The sequence below is a fragment of the Xiphophorus maculatus genome, chromosome 11, assembly GCF_002775205.1.
Source record: "Xiphophorus maculatus strain JP 163 A chromosome 11, X_maculatus-5.0-male, whole genome shotgun sequence".
Taxonomy (NCBI): Eukaryota; Metazoa; Chordata; class Actinopteri; order Cyprinodontiformes; family Poeciliidae; genus Xiphophorus; species Xiphophorus maculatus.
In genome coordinates, this window is record NC_036453.1 from 31,180,059 (window position 1) to 31,202,143 (window position 22,085).

At 36.5% G+C, this 22,085-nt stretch overlaps 3 protein-coding genes across 3 annotated transcripts; 2 read left to right on the forward strand and 1 right to left on the reverse strand.

Moving 5' to 3' along the window:
- Nucleotides 1-487: 487 nt before the first annotated feature.
- On the reverse strand, nt 488-1,678 carry LOC102231749 (claudin-like protein ZF-A89). The gene has a single exon (XM_005817360.3). The coding sequence runs from the start codon at nt 1,553-1,555 to the stop codon at nt 896-898; it is 660 nt and encodes a 219-aa protein (XP_005817417.1). The 5' UTR covers nt 1,556-1,678; the 3' UTR covers nt 488-895.
- An 8,626-nt stretch (nt 1,679-10,304) lies between these two features.
- On the forward strand, nt 10,305-12,046 carry LOC102232841 (claudin-4-like). The gene has a single exon (XM_005813985.2). The coding sequence runs from the start codon at nt 10,523-10,525 to the stop codon at nt 11,192-11,194; it is 672 nt and encodes a 223-aa protein (XP_005814042.1). The 5' UTR covers nt 10,305-10,522; the 3' UTR covers nt 11,195-12,046.
- Nucleotides 12,047-14,370: 2,324 nt separating this feature from the next.
- Nucleotides 14,371-17,257, forward strand: LOC102233102 (claudin-3-like). The gene has a single exon (XM_023342753.1). It carries the CDS (start codon nt 15,785-15,787, stop codon nt 16,427-16,429), a length of 645 nt encoding a protein of 214 aa, XP_023198521.1. The 5' UTR covers nt 14,371-15,784; the 3' UTR covers nt 16,430-17,257.
- Nucleotides 17,258-22,085: the final 4,828 nt, after the last annotated feature.

Genomic DNA, 22,085 nt, shown 5'->3' on the forward strand with positions numbered 1-22,085 from the left:
ATTCCATTTTCTACAAACTCAAATGACTGATAAATTTAATTTTCCATTACATCTATCAGATAATTGTGTGAAAGCTGTACTGGTAACACTGTATGCTTACAGAAACTTTAAAAATGCAAACCATTTCTTTAAGTGTAGATTTGCATGCTGCAGAAAGCAATAAAACTAGTTTGGTGAACACAAACTGTCAACATTTTGTTAGTGAACAGAAACATTTGCTGTTTGTTTTAATTTTGTTTTTAAGTCTATGAATCTGTTGTAAAAGTTTACATTTCTTGGTTCAGAGGCTAAGAGTTTGAGTAAAGGCACTTAGTCGTCGTCTTGCTTGATTTTCCAGCCGCACCTAAACCTGATCAACCGGAAAGTCAAACAATAGTCTCTTCTCGAATGCTGTGAGGGTATTTCTTTTCAGGTGGACGTTTGTTTTGATTAAAACTCTGCTGTAAGTAAATAAATATACATTAATATCACAAAGTACAATGTACAGTGATTTTTAAAAACATTTATTATTTCCATGAAAGAGTTTTTTCAGAAGTGAAAAATTGGAGAAAATATCACAGACTAGCTCATATGTAAACAAAAACATGTTCATTTACAAAACATCTGTCACATAAAATATCACAAAAGGTAGATAAGAAACATTCCACATTAATGTGGCCAAAACAAAATTTACAAACACAATTAAAGAGTAGTCAAAAACACATAATTGTGTAAATATGCCAATAAAGAGACACCTACTAATGTTGATACAATATTCTTTAGCCATAAATAGAAGTAATGAACATTTTAAAGGAATTTTGTTCTTGAGGTGTGGTTCTGATCAGGATGATGTTTTTAGTATTAGCAAACCAGCAGCACCAGTCCATCTGTCCCACTAAGACAAGCCAGAGTCAGTTTAAACACGGTCTTTCCCTGAAACGCTGGAGTAGTCGGACCTGGCAGCCGTGTACTCTGATTTTCCAGCCTTGTACTGCGCAGAGTAGCCGGTTTCATCTTTGGGGCAGTTGCTGCAGAGCATTGCTCCGCCGATCAGCATCAAAGCAGACGCGCCCCAGCCGATGTAGAGCGAGGCCCCCAGCTCTCTCTTCTGGGCCTGGACCAGTACAGGGTTGTAAAAGTCCTGGATGATGGTGTGGGCCGTCCAGCAGACAGGGATGAGGCAGAGGACCGCAGCTATTATGAACATGACGCCAGAAGTAATGCCCACCTTGATCTTTGCATTCTCATTCTCGACACAGTTGGTGCACTTCCCCCCTGCTATGCAGAGCAGGATGGCCATGATGCCCACCAGGATGGAGATGACCACGAGCGCCCGGGCCGCCTGGAGGTCGGAGGTCAGGGCTAGCATGGAGTCGTAGACTTTGCACTGCATTTGGCCCGTGCTCTGGACCACGCAGTCCATCCAGATCCCCTCCCAGGTGATCTGTGACGTGACAATGTTGCTGCCGATGAAAGCGGTAACCTTCCACATGGGAAGGGCACACACGATGATGGCGCCGATCCAGCCTATGATCCCCAGAGCAGAGCCCAGGATCTGGAACCCAGTAGAAACCATTGCGACCGGAGGACTCCTTTCAAAATAAGCTTCTGTCTTTAAAAGGTCTTTGTCTGTCTCTTCAGGCTCTGTAAGATGTTTGACGCTTTGTGCTCTCTCGTCGTCAGGTGAGTTTGTTGAATGGCTCACGATTCAATAGAGAGTTGGTACATAAGCCTTAAGAGGGAGGAGTTGTGGAGACAAACAGCACACCCTCCTGCATCCTGAATATGCAAGTCCTCCCCCACCCACTCAGGAAACCATCAACCTGTTTATACTCTCCAAATCTAAACTATTTCCATGAGTTTATCTAGGAAACTCCTAAAAAAATGCCCTTTCCAATGATAATCAATCTAAAATATCCAAAAGGGATCAAACATCCCATTAAAAACTTATGTTCACAGTAGATTTTATTGTTTGTTGTTTATCCATCCCTTCCCCCAACCAGTCTCACCTGAAACAGCAGGTGGGCGGAGCAACACCCTCAGCGACAGGTGATTCAGATGGTTTTAATTACAATATTTCTACAGTATACGTCACTATGACCAAATATGGTTTTGTCACATTACACATTCAAAAACTATGAAAGACGTTCCGATCAGATCACAAGCTCATGGTATCACCCCTCAGTAGTCAAATGTAAAATATTTAACAGTGTGATGAATGTTTTGATCGATTGCTGGATAGCAACAGACTTTTGATCATTTTAGTTTTTTACAATTTCTATTTTATTCACAATTGTATGTAAGCACAACAAAGGCTCTTCTTCCTCAGGAAACTGAGACGGGCTGGACTTTCCTCACGGCTGCTCGTGAACTTTTACAGGGCGATGATCGAGAGCATCCTCTGCCTCAACATGACTGTGTGGTATGGTAGCTGCACAGCACTGGAGAGGAAACAACTGACACGGGTGGTGAGAACAGCACAAGGCATTGTGGGATGCCCCCTCCCAGACCTGGACTCCATTTACACAGACCGGGTCAAGAAGAGAGCTGGATCCATAGCCATGGATCCCAGCCACCCGGGCCACAGACTGTTTGTGCCGCTGCCATCAGGCAAGCGGTACAGGAATATACGGACTACAACAAACAGACTGAGAAACAGTTTCTTCCCCACAGCCGTCAGAGCCATTACTCCCTGCCGTCCCCCCCCTCCCACACATATCATAACCTCGCAGTCACACATACATATCCCCCACCCCCACACAGCCATATTGTTCTGCACTTTGCACTGTCACATTATCTGTACTTTGCCATAATTGGACCTGCTGCTACTTCTTTGGTGTGGTTGAGTGCCTTTAGTTAATTTAGTTGTATATATTGTTATTATTATTATTGTGTGTTTGCTTATTTATACTGTATATATTTGACCTTTTGCACGGGAGCTGCAATGGAAATTTCGTTGAATTCTGTTCAATGACAATAAATGCTATCTAATCTAATCTAATAGTTTGTCTGTCTTGCCATAATACAGCATGAGTTTCCTATTAAAGTTGTTAAAGTAGCTATGTGTGTTTCTACTCATTTTTCCTGAAACATAGATGAGGTTTGCGTTGTAATGATACTATTTAGAAATTTTGCAACTGCATACAACCATCTGTTGTTCGCCCAGAACCACATGCATCTCTACTTCTGGAAACCATTTGTAAAGGGTTTAAAATAAATAAGATTTTTATTGTAGTAGTATTCTCTCACTTTAATTTGGGTGCTTCTATTTTCAATGGTAAAATATATAAATGTTTAATCATTAGCGTGAAAAGTATCAGCATGGTTTTAAATAAATTTGCTGCACAGCTAGAAGGTCTGACCAGAGACCTAACCAGCTGAAGTCTCCTGTTTTGGAATAAACTTGTTTTTGTTGACAGAATCCCATTATTTGACTTTTCAGTGCAGATAACCTTTTTATTATGTTGTGATTTTAACTCATTGCTTTACCATAAAAGATCCAATTATGAAAATCATTGTTATCAACAGTAATGTAGTATATGACTTTATTGAATATTATACTGAGATCCATAAGAGAACAGCTTGCACATTGGGTCTTAATGCAGAGCAGAAGGTATCAAGTACAAGAATCAACTCAGAGCAAAACTTTGAAAATACTAATATGTACTAAAAAAGAGTTATAAATTTCAAAATAATTTACATGTTCCTCATAAATGCATTTGATGAAGGAGACATACTGCTTCATTAAATGATTTCATATTTATCTCAGAAGTCAGATTTTTTCCAGCTGGAAAATCAAACTGAACTTTCTTTGTAGAAAGTTGGACGTTCCACATCTGACAAAGTAAATAATAAAATTTTATGTATCTGAAACTATAGAAAGTTCATGATAGACTTTGTTTTATAAGTCTTTGTATACATTAAAGTAACTTTGACATTACATCTCAAAAACTGTATTAGTTTGTGTGTTCTTCATGTTACCAAAACAAAGCCATGAATATTCTGTCTGAAGAATTAAACTCTGAGCCTACAGAATGGGATAATGTCATTTAGTTACATAAAAGACTATTTTTAATATTTTCTAGAAAAAAAAGCGTGTTTGATCTAAGGTGGAGGTCAAAGTTGAGATAGACTCTGTGTGTGTTTTGTGGTTTAAACTGAGGGCTGATTGTGTCACGGATGTATGAAGAATGTTTTGTTCAGAGTTTCACTGGAAATCAGCTTGAACTGCAAGTGAAATTGCTTTGAATGATGAACAACAAAGAGCTGTTTGTGCGATGGTGGATGGGATATCTGATCTTTTTAGCACTGAACTCTCGTTGTTTGACTCGTCTTTGTGCTTTTCTCCACTGTGACCAAAAGGAGGCGCCATCTTCTCTCTTTGTCATCTCTGTCTGTACAGTGGGGTTGAGAACCAAACCAGTGAATATAATTTACCGTGGATCTTTCTCAGCTTTAGCTCCCAATCATAACTGGGCAGTAACCAGTTACATTTACTTGAGCAACTTTTGAAAGAATGGACTTTTTACTTTTACTTGACTAATTTTATTATGAAGTATCGCTACTCTTACTTAAAACATTTCTGGATTCTCCATCCACAAATTCACCAGACAAAGACACTCCCGCAGTTTTTGTTAATATTTCATGAGTTTTATAATGAAATAAACTGATTTGGAAAAATGTGTTTGTTTGTTTTGTTTTGTTTTTCTTGCCTGATTTAGTTACTTATATGAACTATTGTCATTTTTGTCTTTAAAATACCAAATTTCCTCTTAACTTTCTATTTTGGTTTGTCTGATTATGTAATTTTTAAACATTAAATGATTGATAATTTGATCAGTTTCTCAGTACTTTTTCCCAAAAACTTTTTTTAAAATTGTACTTCAGTAATTTCTTGGATGGCTTCTTTTTTACTTGAGTAAAAATATATTAAAGTTCTGCTACTTTTACATCGTCCCTCATGTTTAACTTTGTTCCTTTTTCTGTCGTATCTCAAAGGAATCTACGTTTCAAATCTCCACATTCAGTGATAAACGTCTAGGATTTTCCAGTTTTATTCATTTTTATTCCAACAGACGAACAGATTGTGGGTAAACTGTAAAGAAATGGAGGGAACCAGGATGGGTGGAGAAAACCAGGATGGATTCAGATGTATTTTTTGGTCCAGTTGGGGCTGAAAGCAGCATCCCATCAGGACGGCAGAGTTAATTCACCATTTTCTTCTTTATTATTCATGCTCTGTGTATTTATTTTGGAAGAATGTTAATGTGTAAAATCTGAAGAATTAGGAATGTAGCCAAATTAATATTGAAAGCTAATTCAGAGCAAAATTGCTAGATATTTTTAAAAACGTTATTCTAAAAAGTAACTTTTTTATTTTTATTTGGAATTAATAACCTTTTGGACTGTTGATTCCTAATATTGCATTACTTGGCTTTTACAGTAACTGATTAATGGGGATGGTGGTGATGTCCATGGAAAATGAATGGCAGGTGTGTCTTCACCACACCAGATTTTATTTCATTTATTTATTTCAAACAGGTTTTTAAAAACAAGAAAACAATCAGTAGGACAGAGAAAACGTGCTTATATAACCAAGATAAAATAATTTGTTTATCGTCAGTTTTCTGTTTGAAAAGGAGTATTAATAAATGAACGCTTATTTAATCCTACCCCTTATCTAAATTTAATGAAATATATTACTTACCGAATCAATAATTATCAAAAATTTGTAATTAAAAAAATGTTTCATTAAAGTACAACACCTCTGAGTGACTTTGTCTTCAAACATTTGTCAAACACTTCTGTTCTTTAGTCGATTTCCAGATTTTCTGATCAACACGTCCTTCCTGCTCCTCCAGTCCGCCTACTGTGTACCGATATGTCACCTTTGAGGATATTTTCAGTTTAGTGTGATAACTGCATTACCAGCAGTTGCATGTTTAATCACTCTATCTGAATTTTTCTTGGCAGTCTTGGCAGTTTCCCAGATAGATAAGCTGTTCATTCATACAGTTTGCACTCGGACACGTCTCATACACTTTGCTTTGTATTACTGTTCTGGGAGTTTGGGACTATCTAACCATCTAAAAATCTTGTGAAACAAAGACGCAAACAAGGACATGGATAATCTTTGTGCTAACCGAAACTCACTCATATGCTGCTATAAAGATAAGCCACCCAGTGAAACTCAGCAGCAAATTTAGTTTCAGTATAAAATATGGATGAAATGAAGGGTATTCGTGAACAAAGGAACTTTAGGTTACCCAATCAGGATTTTAGTTTACATCAAACACATCGGTATTTCTCAACCAGTAAGGTGATTTTATTTATGTAGCACATTTTCAGCAACAAGGTGGTTTAAATGCTTGACATGAATTAGAAGGAAATGGAAACAACAAAAGACAAAAAGGAAAATGTCAAAGGTACAAACAAAACTAAATATTGGTTCCCCATGTTTAATAAGAGTAAGTAGTCCATAATTTATAAACTAATAGGGTTTTCTCTGGATCTTAAGTTTGTTCTGCATTAGAGAGGTATAAAACTGAATGTTGGTTCAAGTTGTTCTGGGTACAACTGGGTAAAGTATAACTAACAGGAGTTTCTCTACGTCCGATATTAAAAGTATAAAACTCAGTCATCCACAGTTTAAATGATTTAGCTGCTCTCTTTTTTATATGTATGTAATGAGGATCACATGGTTGTCAGGTTAAGCACGTCTGCAGTGCTTCATGTTTTTCCCCCCTCGCAAAACAAAAGTGTTCTGCTGGGTTTAATAAGTAACACAAAGCTGCCAAGTGGACCGACAAACATCTGTGGCTGCCAAGCTCAGCTATTAACATTACAAGCATGCAGTTCATTCCTGATACGTTAAAAATGCTAGAATAAATTGTCACTGCTAAGTAAAGAAATGAGAAGAGTTCTCTTACTGTGCAACAATCAATGTTACTTTATCTACAGAAAATCCTATAATTTTAAAGGGCATACAGTATACAACTTTTCCTTTGTGTTTAGCCATTTACTTCACTGTAGTTATTTTCTTTTTATATGTGAAATCAGGAAAAGAAGTGAGTCCAAAAGTGGTATTATGTGTGCAATCGCCACATCACCCCAAAAAGTAAAGCATTGATAGCAAAGTTTTAATTCAATAATGTTGCAATATGTGTGTATCACAGTCATATTCGCTGCTTTGGGAAAATCCAAAAACTAGATTGGGACAATCTAAGAAACCGTGAGATGTTGTGTGGAGCAAAAGAAACTGGGTCAGTCAAAGAATCATGTGGTAATTTATGTGGAAATGGTTGAAGGTAAACCTCTTTAGAGATAAGATTAGTTTGTCATCTGACATGCAGTTTTCTGACTTACTTCCTCTAAGAATAAAGAAATCATACATGCATGTAACTGACGATTTATTGATTTTGTCGCCATGACTGGTTGTCATTAGACTTTAGTCCAAATTATCAATGGCGTTCCTGTTGGCATAATGACAACCTGACACTTCTTTATCTTGCACACGTGGGCATATTATCACACTAATATTACATCAACAGAGCTGCAACGTAAACCCTAACCTACAGTCAAGATAAAAAAGCAGCTTAAGGAGAGAACGATTGATGAAAAGAGTCAAATGTAGCTCAGTGAGTTAAATTAGACTGTAACGTTATTTTTAATGCATGCTTGAACATAAAGCAGTTGGAAACCAATTGATTGTGCAATATTATTTTTAATGACCTACTTTCATTTTATTGACAGCCTGTTCAATATGTTGCACTTGTTTGACTGGGTGACTGGCAACGTACTAAACATAATTACAGAGGGCGTTTGTCAATATTTATGTTATATATCAAGTTACGCCCAAAATCCTACTACTGGCAGGTTTAGGTTGTTTTAATCTTGTTTTAAAATCGGCTAAATTGCATTAGCTTTGATGCATACTGCATGTATTTTATCCCTTTAACTCAAATTACTTTATGATTTAATATCAGACCAAAAAGCAAACAGAAAATGGCGCCTTCTTCTGAATAAATATATTGTTTTACTGCAATGTATCTTTGTTGGGTTAGCATTATTGCGTTATTCCATGTTGTGCAACAAGACAGCGAAACTTGTCACAAATCGGCACATGACACTGAAATTAATCAGTTTTATGATGGACACCAAGTATCATGTTTTTACAATGGGACTAGGCTGTAAGCTCACAGGTAACTAAAATGTTTTTGTTTTTTTTTAATAAGGAAATATGAGCCATGCAGGAAAAAGTGTATGAGTTCAAGTGTTGTAATACTATTAGCTGATAAGTAAATTTTAATGGAAGATAGCTGCCACTCCTACTGTTTGACCTGTGTATCGAGGAATGCAGAAATTCAAACAAAACAGATGTTTATTAATCTGCAGCTATGTTTAAATAAGGCAAAGTCAGTATAATAAATTTAATTCAAATCACACCAGGCATTAAAAATGTGATTGGTTTCATCATATTTACATAAAATTCTATAACAAGTGGATTTATTTAACTTATTTTAAAAAAGAGAGAAACAGCCCTTATTCTGTAAAGCATTTTAGCAGCATTGGTATACACCTAAACTTAATTTTAAAAAATATAGAACAGGTACCTGCTAAACTGTTGGAAATACGCTTGAGAATTTTATACGTTTTTGTCATTTAGGTCTACATACTTCACAAGAGTATGAGTTTAGATTTCTCGTAGTTTGTTTTTGAAACATATTCTGGCCTAAAGTTTTTTTCTTGCATCATGTCCAGAAAATATGACCTAAAATAACTACGCCAATATAGTTCTTAAGTTTGAAATGTCCTTCCAGGCAAGACACTTTATTTCTTCTCTAAAATAAAAACACTGGCAGCTTATTAAAATGGGGGGAAAGTCTTGTTTTGAGTTAATCTGCCAATGGAACTAGTACTTTTCATCAATATTAAGGAATTATTTACTTAAATTAATCCCTTACACCTTGCTTGAAGGCTACTTATTCATTTTTGTCTTATTTCAAGAATACTAAGATGGTTGCACTAGAAAAATGCTTGGTAGGATTTTGCTTTTTGAACAACCTGATGTTCACTAGAGCTTAAAAACCACATCGCTCGTAGTTTATACCTAAATATTGAGAGGGGTTATTTTTCTGTGCATTGGTTCCTCGGTGGTTTAGCAGTTTCTGACTTCATATTAAAGATGTACATTTTGTATATTCACATATTTGTGTTTTTAATGCCAGAGATAATTCAGCACACTTACAGTACTTTGCTTCTTTGTCAGTACTTGAGATTTTTATTTTCATCAGCCTTGCACAAAAATCCTGACCCTGTTATTTTATTTGACAATTGTTTCAATCTGTTTTTATAAACAGATTGAAAATCATACATATGATTTTGTATCCTTTTAATATTCAGGGTACAAATAAGAGGTACAAAGGATGTTTTAGTTTTAAATTTGGGTTGAATGTGGTTCTGAATTAAATGTAGATCACTTTTTACCTACCATGAGAAGGTTTCCTACCTACATTAGCAACTTATGGTTCAAATGAATGTTTCTATTAGCAAATTGTCGCTGATTGGTCCAAATTAGAATCAAACTAAAACCTGAAATTATCATAATTTGTCAAAATATTTAAAATAGAACTAAAATTCAATGTTTAAGTTTGGGTCTAAATGGTAAAGTTTGGGTGTGAAACAGCAATCCAGGTCATTTAGCCCATAACTTAAATCCTCCTTATCAAAGATATTTTCTGTTTATTCCCCTTTTACGGTTAAAGAGGGTAGATGTTGCACACAGAAACCAGAGTTAAACTATCAAAAATATTTTTAGATGCTGGTAGTTTGCCATTAACTACGTGTGCAGGTTTAACCAGAGAACATTGTAACATCTTGACAAGGCAATAAAGATGTGATATAGAGCCAACAAACTCAAAATAAAAGCTGAAAGACAACAAAGGATGATTAAATGTGATTTAATATTTACCTTCCTGTCTGCCTTTTCTAACTGATACCAACACGTCAAACATTCACATAAATTATAAAGATTGTTTGTGCATCCGAAACGGTTGCTAAATGTCTCTCGTCAGGCACATAAAAAGCTTCACTCTGGTCATTTATTACCTACAGGCAGCAATAAAACAGACCTGCCCAGCGCTACCACGGGCAAAAGGTTAAACCATTGGGAGGTTCATCTAAGAAAGTACTGAAAAACAGCACCAACACACCCAGGTGATAAAGGAGGCCAAGGCCCAGAAGGCCCCTGATTGGCTTGGTTTGACCAATGAAGTCATCCTCTGTAGCAGGAACAGGTCAGCTTAATAAAATAGATTTATAACCCAGCAAACAGCAGTTCCTCTGGAAACGTCTGAACCGACAGACTGCCGTGAAGCTTTTCTCGGTTGAGCAGTTGAAGACATTTTTTGAGAGAAAGCAAACCTGTTGGACAAAAAGCCACCAAGACGGATTAAAGTGAGACTTTAAAAGAAGTCTTGGAGGAAGATTGGAAAGAAGAGAAATCTAACCTCAGGAGTTGAAAGGACGTGTAAAAAGGCAAAGAATGCCGTCATTTGGACTTGAGCTGGCTGGCATCGGCCTGTCAGTGGTGGGCTGGCTGCTGAGCATCGTCAGCTGCGCTCTGCCCATGTGGAGGGTCTCTGCCTTCATCGGCGCCAACATCGTCACCGCTCAGGTGTACTGGGAGGGTCTGTGGATGAGTTGTGTGTTTCAGAGCACCGGCCAGATGCAGTGCAAGGTCTACGACTCTATGCTGGCCCTCCCTCAAGACCTGCAGGCCGCCAGGGCCCTCACCGTCATCACCATCATCCTGGGTGTCGTGGCGCTCCTCATCTCCATGGTGGGAGCCAAGTGTACCAACTGCATCGAGGAAGAGGCCGTCAAAGCCAGGGTGATGGTGTCCTCGGGCGTGGCGTTCATCGTGTCGGCCCTGGCGCAGATTGTGCCCGTTTCCTGGTCTGCACACACCATTATTATGGAGTTCTACAATCCAGTCGTCCCGTCTGGGCAGAAGATGGAGATCGGAGCAGCGTTGTACCTGGGATGGGCTGCCGCAGCCCTGCTCCTGATCGGCGGTGCCCTCCTCTGCTGCAGTTGCCCCCCACAGGAGGAGAAGGCACTAAGGTACACCGTAGCGCCTCACAGCCGTGTAGCGTACTCCGCCGCTCCGAGATCAACGGCCCAAAGCTCCTACACCAGAAGAGACTATGTCTAAAAAGAGCCAAGAAGTCAAGAAAGTGTTGAGACAAAATCCCAACTATTATTTATGCATTTTCCTGAAATTTATGTTTAACATCACACATCAAAAAACACAGGTCTCATCTTTTTTTAAATTGGAACCAAAAATATTCACACATGTTTTTTATACTCTGGAAAGATAGTTGTTTACATATCAACTTCTCCAAAAGAAATTATTTTATATAAATATATCTGTTCTTACGGTGTTTCATTGCACTGGAAATGTGCTGAGCATATGTAATTACATTGTAACTGGAACAAATGCTCATGTTTATATTTTATGATGGACTTGCAAACCAGAAACAGGAGCTGCGTCACAGCCGAATGAAAAGAAAGAAGGTCAAAATGGCAGAGAGGAATGTGAGGGAAGTCTTGTGAAAATCTTTTTGGTTTAAGATGTGCTTTATTCCACGTTTTTAAATCTCCATTACAGTTCTGTTTTACTTTCCAAGTGTCGTGACTTTTAATTGTTGAAGCTAATGTATTTGACATTTGTTTAACATAATTTATGTTCAACATTGTCACATTTTCCTTCATTTTTCTATATATAAACTTTTAGAAAAATGTCAATACAAGTGAAACTACTTTGTATTTAGATCTACTAATGATGATTTTAAATAACTTAAAGAAATAAAGCAATGAAGTATTTTTTACAGTGAAACATGATGGAAGCCTTTTTTATGTTAAATTTTTTTGATATAATTTAACAGTTCATTTTGTCAAAGCAAGAAGACAAATGAGATCATAAACTACAGATTTAAATATTGTTCTGTAAACGTACAGAAATCAACATCATCATGACGCATAAAGACGACTTTCTGATTTACAATTTTGTTTTCGTTTTGGTTTTTCCTTAGATGGAAAAAAAATCTTAAGTGTTTTTGGTCTAATTTCTAATGCAAATATCTTAGTTTTGTTTTACTTTGAGTGTACTTACATGCAACTTTCAGCAAGATAGAGGAGCTTATTTTAAGCAAATAATGCTTTAATATTTTAAGTACTAGTTTCACTGACAGATTATTTCACGTGTGACAAGACATTTCTCCATGTTATAAATAAAATAATCTACCAGTGAAACATTTTCTTTTTTATCAGTGATTGTGATTTGTGTCATATGTCCACTAAAAACTAGATGAAAAACACTTGGTAAGGCTTTTTGGTGTGTTTTTAATGGGGGTTTTATCCATTGTATGCGGAAAAAACACAAAGTTCATACGTTTTTCATATGATCACATGTCTAGTAACATTTATCAGAGATTTGATTGTTTCCTAATCCCAAACAGAGCACTTTGTTTTCAGTTTGTAGATTTAATAGCGATTCCTAGAGAATCTACAAAAGAACTGGAGGACAATCTTTCAGTTCTCAAACTAGTTGAAGTTTTAGGAAGTCATTAAAGGCTGTGTTTAAAACTTCCCTTTTTGCTAAAGCTCATAGTCAGAGTGGCTTAGGAGATCCTGAGTTAGGCTGCTGTACTTGTATACTGAAACAGAAAAACTGAAATCTCTCCCAGTCTCCCCCGTTGACCGAACAAAAATTATTTTTACTGTTGTTGACCAAAACATTGGAAGTTAACATGTAAATAAAAATCATGAGAAATATAAAAGCAACAAAGACATGAGAAATAATCCATGTTACATCTGCCCCGATTCAAAAATGATTTGGTTTAAACAGCAGTGTAATCTAAATGATCTAAATGACAGGTACCACAAAGCATGGGGAACCCAAATGGGTAGCAACGGCCCTTCACTCTGAAACATTCTCCTACTGCTCTACGATTTTGGATTATTTAACTTTTAATCTAGAGTTTTCTCTCTGTTTTTTGTCATCATAAAAATTTTATCTGCTCAGAATGAAGGATTGAAGCAAAATTAACGACACAATGCAAGCAACTTTCCACTATCTGCTGCATGCTCATCCAGAAGGAGTGAGCGCTACACGTCAACGACTTGATGAAGATAGATGGGAAACTTTTTAACCAATTTAAACATTAAACTGAATTTATTGGTTAAAAATGGATCAAATAGGAAAGTATGTAATTGAAATGGCTTCTTTTTATTTTTGCTACTTTGCAAAGTTGACTGCATACATATAAGGAAATAAAAAACGTGTAACAGAAGTGGAGATAAATCACGCGACAACCCGCTTTCCTATCACTTCACTATCAAATACTAGAGCTGAAGCAGTCCTTTAAAAAAGAAATGGAAACTTCTTCTAGTAGTGTTAAGTTTACATTATTTAATTTACTTTGCTTTGTTCAATGCAGAGGGTAAAACTGTGTGAAGTTAACTGCTTTTACTTTGAAAGGAGCGTGTAAAGGAGGGCGCCATATTGCCTTGCACCGCTGAGAGCGGGCTGGCTTTACCGTCATTTCCGGAGAGGCAGCTAGCATGATCGCAGTATGTCACCGGCGATACGAATAGTAGATAAGAACATATTAACCTACTAGAAGCCTCGGCCCGAATCCCTCCTGTGGAGCTGATAACCGCTAATAACGGCCATTTATTGGGCTGATAACGTCCGAAGCGTGTGTGAAAATCAACAAGGTGATGTAATCGCATTTGAGAAACTGTTTGGTGTCAGCTGCTTTCTGTCCGAACTACAGGTATCGACCATTTTTGGATTTGAATAGTCAAATGATTTGACTTCCGGCTGATGATGACGGCATCACTTCCAGCAGGTTCTGGTTCTCAACAACACAGAACAAACATCTGCGAGCTTTCAGGGAAACTTTCAACAGAAACTATTCAAACTACTGGGACCCGAACATTAAAACAAATCTCAAACTCGGGATTGCTCTGTTTAAAAGTTACCGTTTAAGGAAGTTTTAAGCACTTTTCAATATAATAAAAACGCTACTTGTGTACAATAAAAGTACATAATTTACTGGTATTTTATAGAGTTAGCACTAGCATGTGTTTTACTCTCTATTAGTTGATAAACTATCAAGAATTAAATGTAAGGAAAAATGTTAAACTGGTGTAAGAACCAGTTTTATTTATTATTCAACACTGGCACTAACATTAGCCAACAGGCTTATGCGCTTTGTCATTTGAATGATATTTTCACATAAACATATTTATGATGTAACTACAAACAGTCTCTGTCTGTTGGGCTCATTTGTCTTTGGGATCTTATTTTAGCTCTGCACTTAAAGAGCGGATCTTGAGACTGTTTAGTGTATTTTAATTGTCAAAATATTGACTTTATTTTCCTTAAGTGACTAACTTGGTAGGTTTTTTTTCATAACTGGTTGACACCTTGAAACACAGATTCAATATTTCTGACAATAATGCCATTTATTGTGTGAAGTGCACCAGTCTCTCCATACGTATATCCACAGAATTAGAGTGAGAGAGTTTTTAAGAAATGCTCAAATGTCATGTTTGCACAGTTTTTTCCCTTTGTCAGATGTTTGGTTAGAGTTTAACCAATACTGAGAAGATTATATCCCCTGTATGCTAAAGGTGTATTTATGGAACTGTTTTCCTTTGGCTCTTATTTGTTCTTGGTGCAGTTATTCCAGTTTGAGGCAGAGCTTTGGGATGCTACCGGTTGGAGGAAACCGTGTGTTTGCACCATCACCAGAGAAATATTTTTCTCTCTTTATTTGTCACAAAAGATATGCACTGTAAAACACAAGTGGAGTTTAAAATAAAATGCAAACTCGTTGCCTCAAAAAAATCAAAACTTAAAAATGTTAGTGTCTTTAAGTTTACACAACTCATTTAACTTGATCATTTTGAATAAGTTGTAATGACATAATAGCAAACAAAACTCTACTGTACAAACCTAATTAATTCTCTTTACTTATAAAATATATATTTAAACTCGTTGCCTCAAAATGTTTGTTTTCATTAAATTAAGTGAGTGACATTAACTTGTGTAATTTTAGTAATAATCTTAGTATGTTGTAATAACTTAATGACATTTTATACAAAGAAAACTCCCTAATTGAAACAGTTTCTGCTTTCTATTTGTTTCTTTACTCAAACTTTGACAGAAAATATAGAAAGCAGTGCTAAGATGTTTAAGATGAACAATTTAAGTTATGTTCACTTGAAATCTTTTATTAAACAGAATGTTTTTTTGTTTAACATAGCGTAGCCTTTCGTTCGGTTGAATGTCTGCATGTAAAACAAAACTTAATGCTCTTTTTTGACCTACTTATTTTCCCCTCTGTACAGATTTCAGTTTAATCATCCATAAGAATATATATGCAGTTCCCTGGAGAATAAAGGTGTAGTAGGTAATAAAGAGTGGATTGTTCCTGGAAGCCAGGAGTCATTTCACCAGCGCCCATCCCATAACCACATCACTAAGTCACACCCTGCCTCCATCCTTTCTCTCCTCTACTTTGCTCACCATTACCAGGTGGAGGTTGTTGTGTTTTTTCTCTGTATGTGAAGACAGCCTCCCGTTGACATCATTGCCACTCCTCCTTACTCCCATGAGGTATAAAGGATCCGGTTTCTGTGCCAGCATCCATCAGCCATCACAGGTGTTCCACTCCAGCTGAATAACAAAGAGTCTTTGTTCGTTGAAAAACTCTGTGAAGATTCTGCAAACATGTCGATGGGTTTGGAGATTGTGGGCATTGCCCTTGGATTCCTTGGGCTCATTCTTGCTATGGTGACGTGTGCTCTCCCAATGTGGAGGGTGACAGCCTTCATCGGCGCCAACATCGTCACTTCTCAGGTCATCTGGGAGGGCTTGTGGATGAACTGCGTCACCCAGAGCACAGGTCAGATGCAGTGCAAGGTCTATGACTCCATGCTAGCCTTGACTCAGGACCTCCAAGCCTCCAGGGCAATGACGATCATCGCCATTATTCTCGGAGTCCTGGGCGTCATGATCTCCATCGTTGGAGCCAAGTGCACCAACTGCATCGAAGACGAGGCAGGCAAGGCCAAAGTGATGATCATCTCTGGGATTTTCTTTGTTCTCGCCGGCATTTTGGTGCTGATCCCGGTGTCTTGGTCTGCCCACGTAATCATCCGGGAATTTTATGACCCCTTGTTGGTCAGCGCTCAGAAAAGAGAGATTGGGGCTTCGCTCTACATTGGTTGGGGTTCAGCCGCCCTGTGCCTGATTGGAGGGGCCATGCTATGCAGCCGCTGTCCGCCCCAAGACAAGTACAAGGCACCTCGGATGGCGTACAACGCCCCACGCAGCGTCAGTGCTGGAGGGTACGACAAAAAAGACTACGTCTGAACTGTCCTGACATGTCTGGGAAACTGTTGTAGTTCTGTGTTGTGTGTATGTGTTTTGCTGTCTAAAAATCACAGGGTGAGCCCCTCTAAAGACTCCGACATGAAGATTTTGTGCAAATGTTGATCTTTCTCCCGTCCTTTTGGTCAAATTGTTCATTTACATCCTCTTGGTTTATTATGATTGATTAGAATAGGAGCCTGTTTTCCTGCTAACTATTATCTTTCTAGGTAAAAATATTAACTACTGTCTCTGTTGCTGTAAAACAGACATTCACACCTGCTCCCTGCTTGTGTAGGACTTCACCGGCGGCGCGGTGTCGTGTTACACTGAAACTTGCTGTTAAAACATTGTGTGTCATGCCCCCAACAATGACGAGGAAGAGCCGGCTCTCGTTTTACATGGATTTGTTTGCGTGATTGTTCCTTGTGCGTGTCTGTGTGTGCTTTTTGCATGTAATATTTGCTTAAGAGGGTTTCAGTCGAGACTGAAACTGAAGATGGATCACTGATATTCATTTTATCACTGTTTTTAGTTTCACTGTGTTTAAAAAAATATATTTTCTATTTTTTGTTATTGAATGCTCAATAAATTAGGATTTATTGAGCATTCAATGTGGGGTAACATTTCAACTTGATGTGTATTTTGAATTTAGTCTTATTTACGCTGGTCAAACAAATATTCAGTGGACTTTTTTTCTTTTATTTTGATGTTTCCTTACTGTTTTATACAATGTTGACTCATTTACAAATTTCGGCTCAGTTATTGCTGTTGAACCTGTAGAAAGAAAGAAATTAACATTTTATAACCTTATTGAATATTTTAATAAAAGTCTTTTTTTGCTTAAAAGAAAGTGTGTGACCATTTTTAGAGAGCATGAAGAGCAAAATAAAACAAGAAGGCGATGAAAAGCGGCTAAAATGTATCCTAATGCCTTCAAAATGAAGTTTTCTGACAGGAAAACAGTTTAAAACTTTACAGAAAGTTTTAGAGTAAAACTCCAGTTTAGGAAACAATGTAGAAATTTTAGTTCAATTATGCACCAAATTTCTTTTAAGTAAGCTTTCTTTTTATAAGGTTTGAATTATGTTTTCACAAAAACATGGTGACTCACCTCAATGAGCCGGTCAGAAAAGAGGATTAATCATAAAAGCTGCCAAGAGACTCATGATAACTGGTGGAGCTGCAGATAACTACAGCTGAAGTGGGTAAAATATTGTTTAAAGTTTGTAGCCAGCAATGCAGGAAGAACATTTTCTGGACAGATGAGACCAAAACTAAACTGTTTAGTATAAATTCAAAACACATTCATGTTCGTTGTGACTCTGGATGAAGTGAAGAGATCCACAGTTTGGGTTTGAACATATTTTAACGTGACAGCTTCCAGTCATGCTCTCCAAGAATCTGGCTTTCATGACGGAGTATTAGGAAGAAAGTGAAAGACAAGACATCAGATGTTTCTCTATGGTCAACATGCAAAGCACAGTGAGGCCACAACCTAAAAGTACGCAGCACCCTGAACACGCCGTCGTCATGCTGTGGGGAAAGGGAAGCTGGTCAGAGTTGGTGAGAAGAAACTAAATTAACCCAGAAAAAACATGTAGACCACAAATTAGAAGGACAGTAACTACAATGTAATGGTTCAAATCAAAGAATATTTGTGTTTTCAGACTTACAGTTTGAAAACTGATGTTTGCAGAAAATCTTTCCAATCTGAGCTTGATTTGTTTGTTTGTTTGTTTGAAAGACAACAGGGGGAAACTCTAACTGCTTAAAGCTGGTAAATACATTCAGCTCTGGAAACAATGAAGAGACCACTGCACTGAACTCCATAGAAAACCTCCTGGTTATTCCTCCAAATATTTATTTCTGAACTCTTCCTTAATTAAAACATTAGTATTGTTGTTTCTAAATGAATATGAACTTGTTTTCTTTGCATTCTTTGAGGCCTGAAAGTGCTGCATCTTTTTTATTTGGACTATTTCCCATTTTCTGCAAATAAATACTAAATTTTTTCGTTGAATTTCACAGACATGTTGTCAGAATAAAAGAACAATGTTCATTTTACTGAAACATTTATCTATAAAAAGTACATTCAGAGTAACTGATCATTTTAACTGGTCTCTTCATTTTTCCCAGAACTGATTATTGAAAGGTTGCGGCTGAAATTTCAGTAAAAGATGGTTACACACCATACTTTCATCAAGAAAAATTACTCCACACTTTTCAGATTTTCATTTATAAAAATGTTAACTATGTACCATTTTTCTTCCCCTATGCAATTGTACACAAGATCCCAATAGATGAGTTTAAATACTTTTACAAGGTACTGGTACTTAGTTTAAAATGTTAAGTGATAAAAAATATTTTACAATCATAAGATTTTACAAATAAAAACAACTCAAGCAGAGAGTGAGAACAGCTTCAAGGTTTGTTGAAACTTTTGGAAAATGAGCAAAGGGAATATAACGGTGAATCATTTCTAATCATTGCAGATATTTCTGACTTTTTTCACAAAGGTTTTGTCTCTTTTTAACTATGGTTCTCCTTTTTTTTTAAAAAAAAAAATTAAAAATCACCTGACTTCCTTTTTCCCATTAGGTTGATCACTGTCTTCGTGGAAAGTAGAGGGTTTTGTGTTTAAGTGACATGATCCACATTAGAAATTAGGCCAGCAGAGGAGAAGTAGCAGAGGAGAAGTAGAAAAAATCAAAAGGTTATCTTTATTAGGTGACACAGGTTGCAGCACCTTGCAGCAAGCAGATCCTGAGTTTGAATCCCCGTGTCTGTACTTCCTCACAGAAAAAATGTGACCAATAGCTTCACTGGTGATTCTAAGCTGCTAGAAAATGAATGCTATATTTTAAAAAGCATAATAAATTATTTAAAAGCAGCTGTAAGGAATAATATTTGAGATGCGTCCTCGTTGATATTTATCTTCACAATTAAAACATTGTTTTCCTTTCTGACTTGACCATGCCAGCATAAGCACGTGTAGAAAACAGATGTGTGATTTATTTTTTTCTTTCATACATCACAGAGTAAATTAGGTTCAGATAAAACTGTGCTGATAATCAGGAGATACCTCAGGTCCATCTTAGTATCTCATGTCATCTTTATCACAAACTTTTACAACTTTACACTCAGACACACTTAATGCAGACAAATAATAGAGATAGAGATAAATCTTTATTGTCATTGTCACAAGGACAACAAAATGTAAAAGGTGCCATCAGTCAGTGCATATGCTTAAAAACAAAAAATAACTGTCTCACAATTCACACACAATGTAAAAATTAACAAATAACTGGTAAAAAAATAATAAAAATACATATGATCCTGCTGTAATGTGATTGAGCCGGGTCTCAAAGTGGAATTTGACCAAACTGTGAATAAGTTGCAATAATTATTTTCTTTTTAACACACATTAATCTAAATCCATTTTATATTTTCACACTGCTGTGTACTTCTCTTATGCAACTTCTTTTTTCCTCTCAGTATGACCTTCATCTGGAGATAAAGAGGAAGAGCAGCATGACAATAGGAAAAAAAATTACTCAAATGCCACATTTGCATGTCCACTTCTCTTTCCATCGAACAAAGATGAAAAAAGAAGTAGAGAAACAGGTGATCTCGACAGGCGACACAAACAAGATTATTGGCTGAAGTCCAATATTTTGGTGTCGGAGCGAAACGTCAGCGATCCGCTGATGGATAGAAATGTTGTGATAAACTATCAGCAGCAGGTGTAATTATGGTGCACTTTAAACATGCTGTGTTATGACACAGTGTTGGAAATTCAACAGAAGATGCTTGAAAATGCCAAAGTAATGCAAAGAAAAATTTATTTGTGGTTTTAATTTTTTTGAGTGTAGCTTTGTAGATCCGCCTATCAATGCTACAATTTGGGACATAAATTTTGACCTTTTCAAAATAGTTCAGATCACTCAGATTGAATGAAGAGCAAACATACATTTTCAAGTTTTAATACATACTTTGGACTTCTTTAGTCCTGTTCTTCTGGATTCTCTCCTCTTTACGTTTTCAACCATGTGTCAGACTAAAGGCCTGAGGGAAGCTATTTATTGATATATTAACAGTTTAATGGGTTTTATCAATATTTTCTGGCACAACCAGCCCTTTAAGAACATTCAGATTTTTGATATGGCCTAAAATGAAACGATGTATTAAATATTTCCCCCTTGTACTTCACATACATGTTGTTTTGTGGTGTGTTCAAATGTAGAAAGCTTCAAAGTTTATGAATAATTTTTCAGGCACTCTGTATCTGATAACCGTCTTTTGTTGCTTGATTCTTGATAACCTTTGTTTTTATGGCAGAGCTTTCAGCTGTATTTGATCCTAATCTTGATAATGTTAGATATTCTTATGGCGCTTTGCACTGTACTTTATGACTTAATTAGTTAACTTTCTGTCTACATATCTACGTACAATAATGATACAGATCCTGTAAACTATAAAAAAAGATTAAGCGCTAACATATGAGACACAATTAATGTACTTAATTTTGATCAAATAGGAAGAAAAAGTCATAAAGTGCATGTCTGCTTGAAAATTTTGCTTCAGATTTAACTGATAAACTACGCTAAATAAAATTAGAATCAACAATTATATCTAACCACTTTAATTTGAAATAATATGTTTGCTTACAAATGTACTGGACAGAAAATCGTGAATTCAAAATGTAAAAAGTAAACATTAAAGTGTCTTTTTCAGGAGTTTTGCAAGTCAATCTTATTTTATTTATTAAAATGTATCCCCTAAACCATAAGATCAACTTACAAGACAAGACAATACGCAATGATGGGTTCAGAAAAACAAGATAAGATTTCAGCCCCAAGTTTTGGTTTCCATAAAGATTTCAGAAATCCCTGTTATTTTTCAGAACAGTTTAGTCAACATTCGATCAGCCTGTTGCTTAGAGAAGGTGGCATTGAGGCCAAAAAGTATTAGAAATGCTCCATTTTCTGTGTTTTCACTACTGGAGTAAAGGTTTAATAAATCTCAAATTGGGTTTTAAATAATCTATTCAGGACACAAGTATCCAGTTCAGGCTTGTTGAATTAAAGTAGTTAAGATTTACAACTCGATATGATCAAATGCAGAGAGGATTCATTCAAATATTTTCTTTTTTTTAATGAATATGAAAAAAAAAAAAAAAAAAAAAAAAAAAACTAGCATCACAGAAAATAGCTCTGCAAGGTCCTGATATCCATTGATCAAAACGGTTCCTACTGGGGGGATATTCCAACAAACAAACGTTTTTTAAAGTCATATTCAGTGTTTCACAAAGCTTTTAGTTGTTTTTTTGTTAAGCACTAAATTTGGCAACTTTTTCTTAACTCGAAGGGAATCAGCTTGCATTCAGAATGCTAAGCTATCTCAAATACAGGAAAATGTTTGTATTTACTACTGATCGGACATTTGCCCTTTATTTATTTTGTCTTGAAACTCTTTTTAATAGTAAACTTTTGAGCGATAAGCAGGTTGTTGCCCTTCCTTTTTCGTCGCTCGGTGAGATTTGACACCTTGTTCGGGTCCATATCATCACCATGGTGATGATTTACAGCATGCTTCATCCCTGAAGACACGTCGCCTATAGTAACAAATGTTTAGTGGCAGCACAGGCCATCCTCTC

Bases quoted from the DNA above. Each gene is read 5' to 3' on its own strand.
- LOC102231749 (XM_005817360.3), bottom strand. From the start codon at position 1,555: ATGGTTTCTACTGGGTTCCAGATCCTGGGCTCTGCTCTGGGGATCATA.
- LOC102232841 (XM_005813985.2), top strand. From the start codon at position 10,523: ATGCCGTCATTTGGACTTGAGCTGGCTGGCATCGGCCTGTCAGTGGTG.
- LOC102233102 (XM_023342753.1), top strand. From the start codon at position 15,785: ATGTCGATGGGTTTGGAGATTGTGGGCATTGCCCTTGGATTCCTTGGG.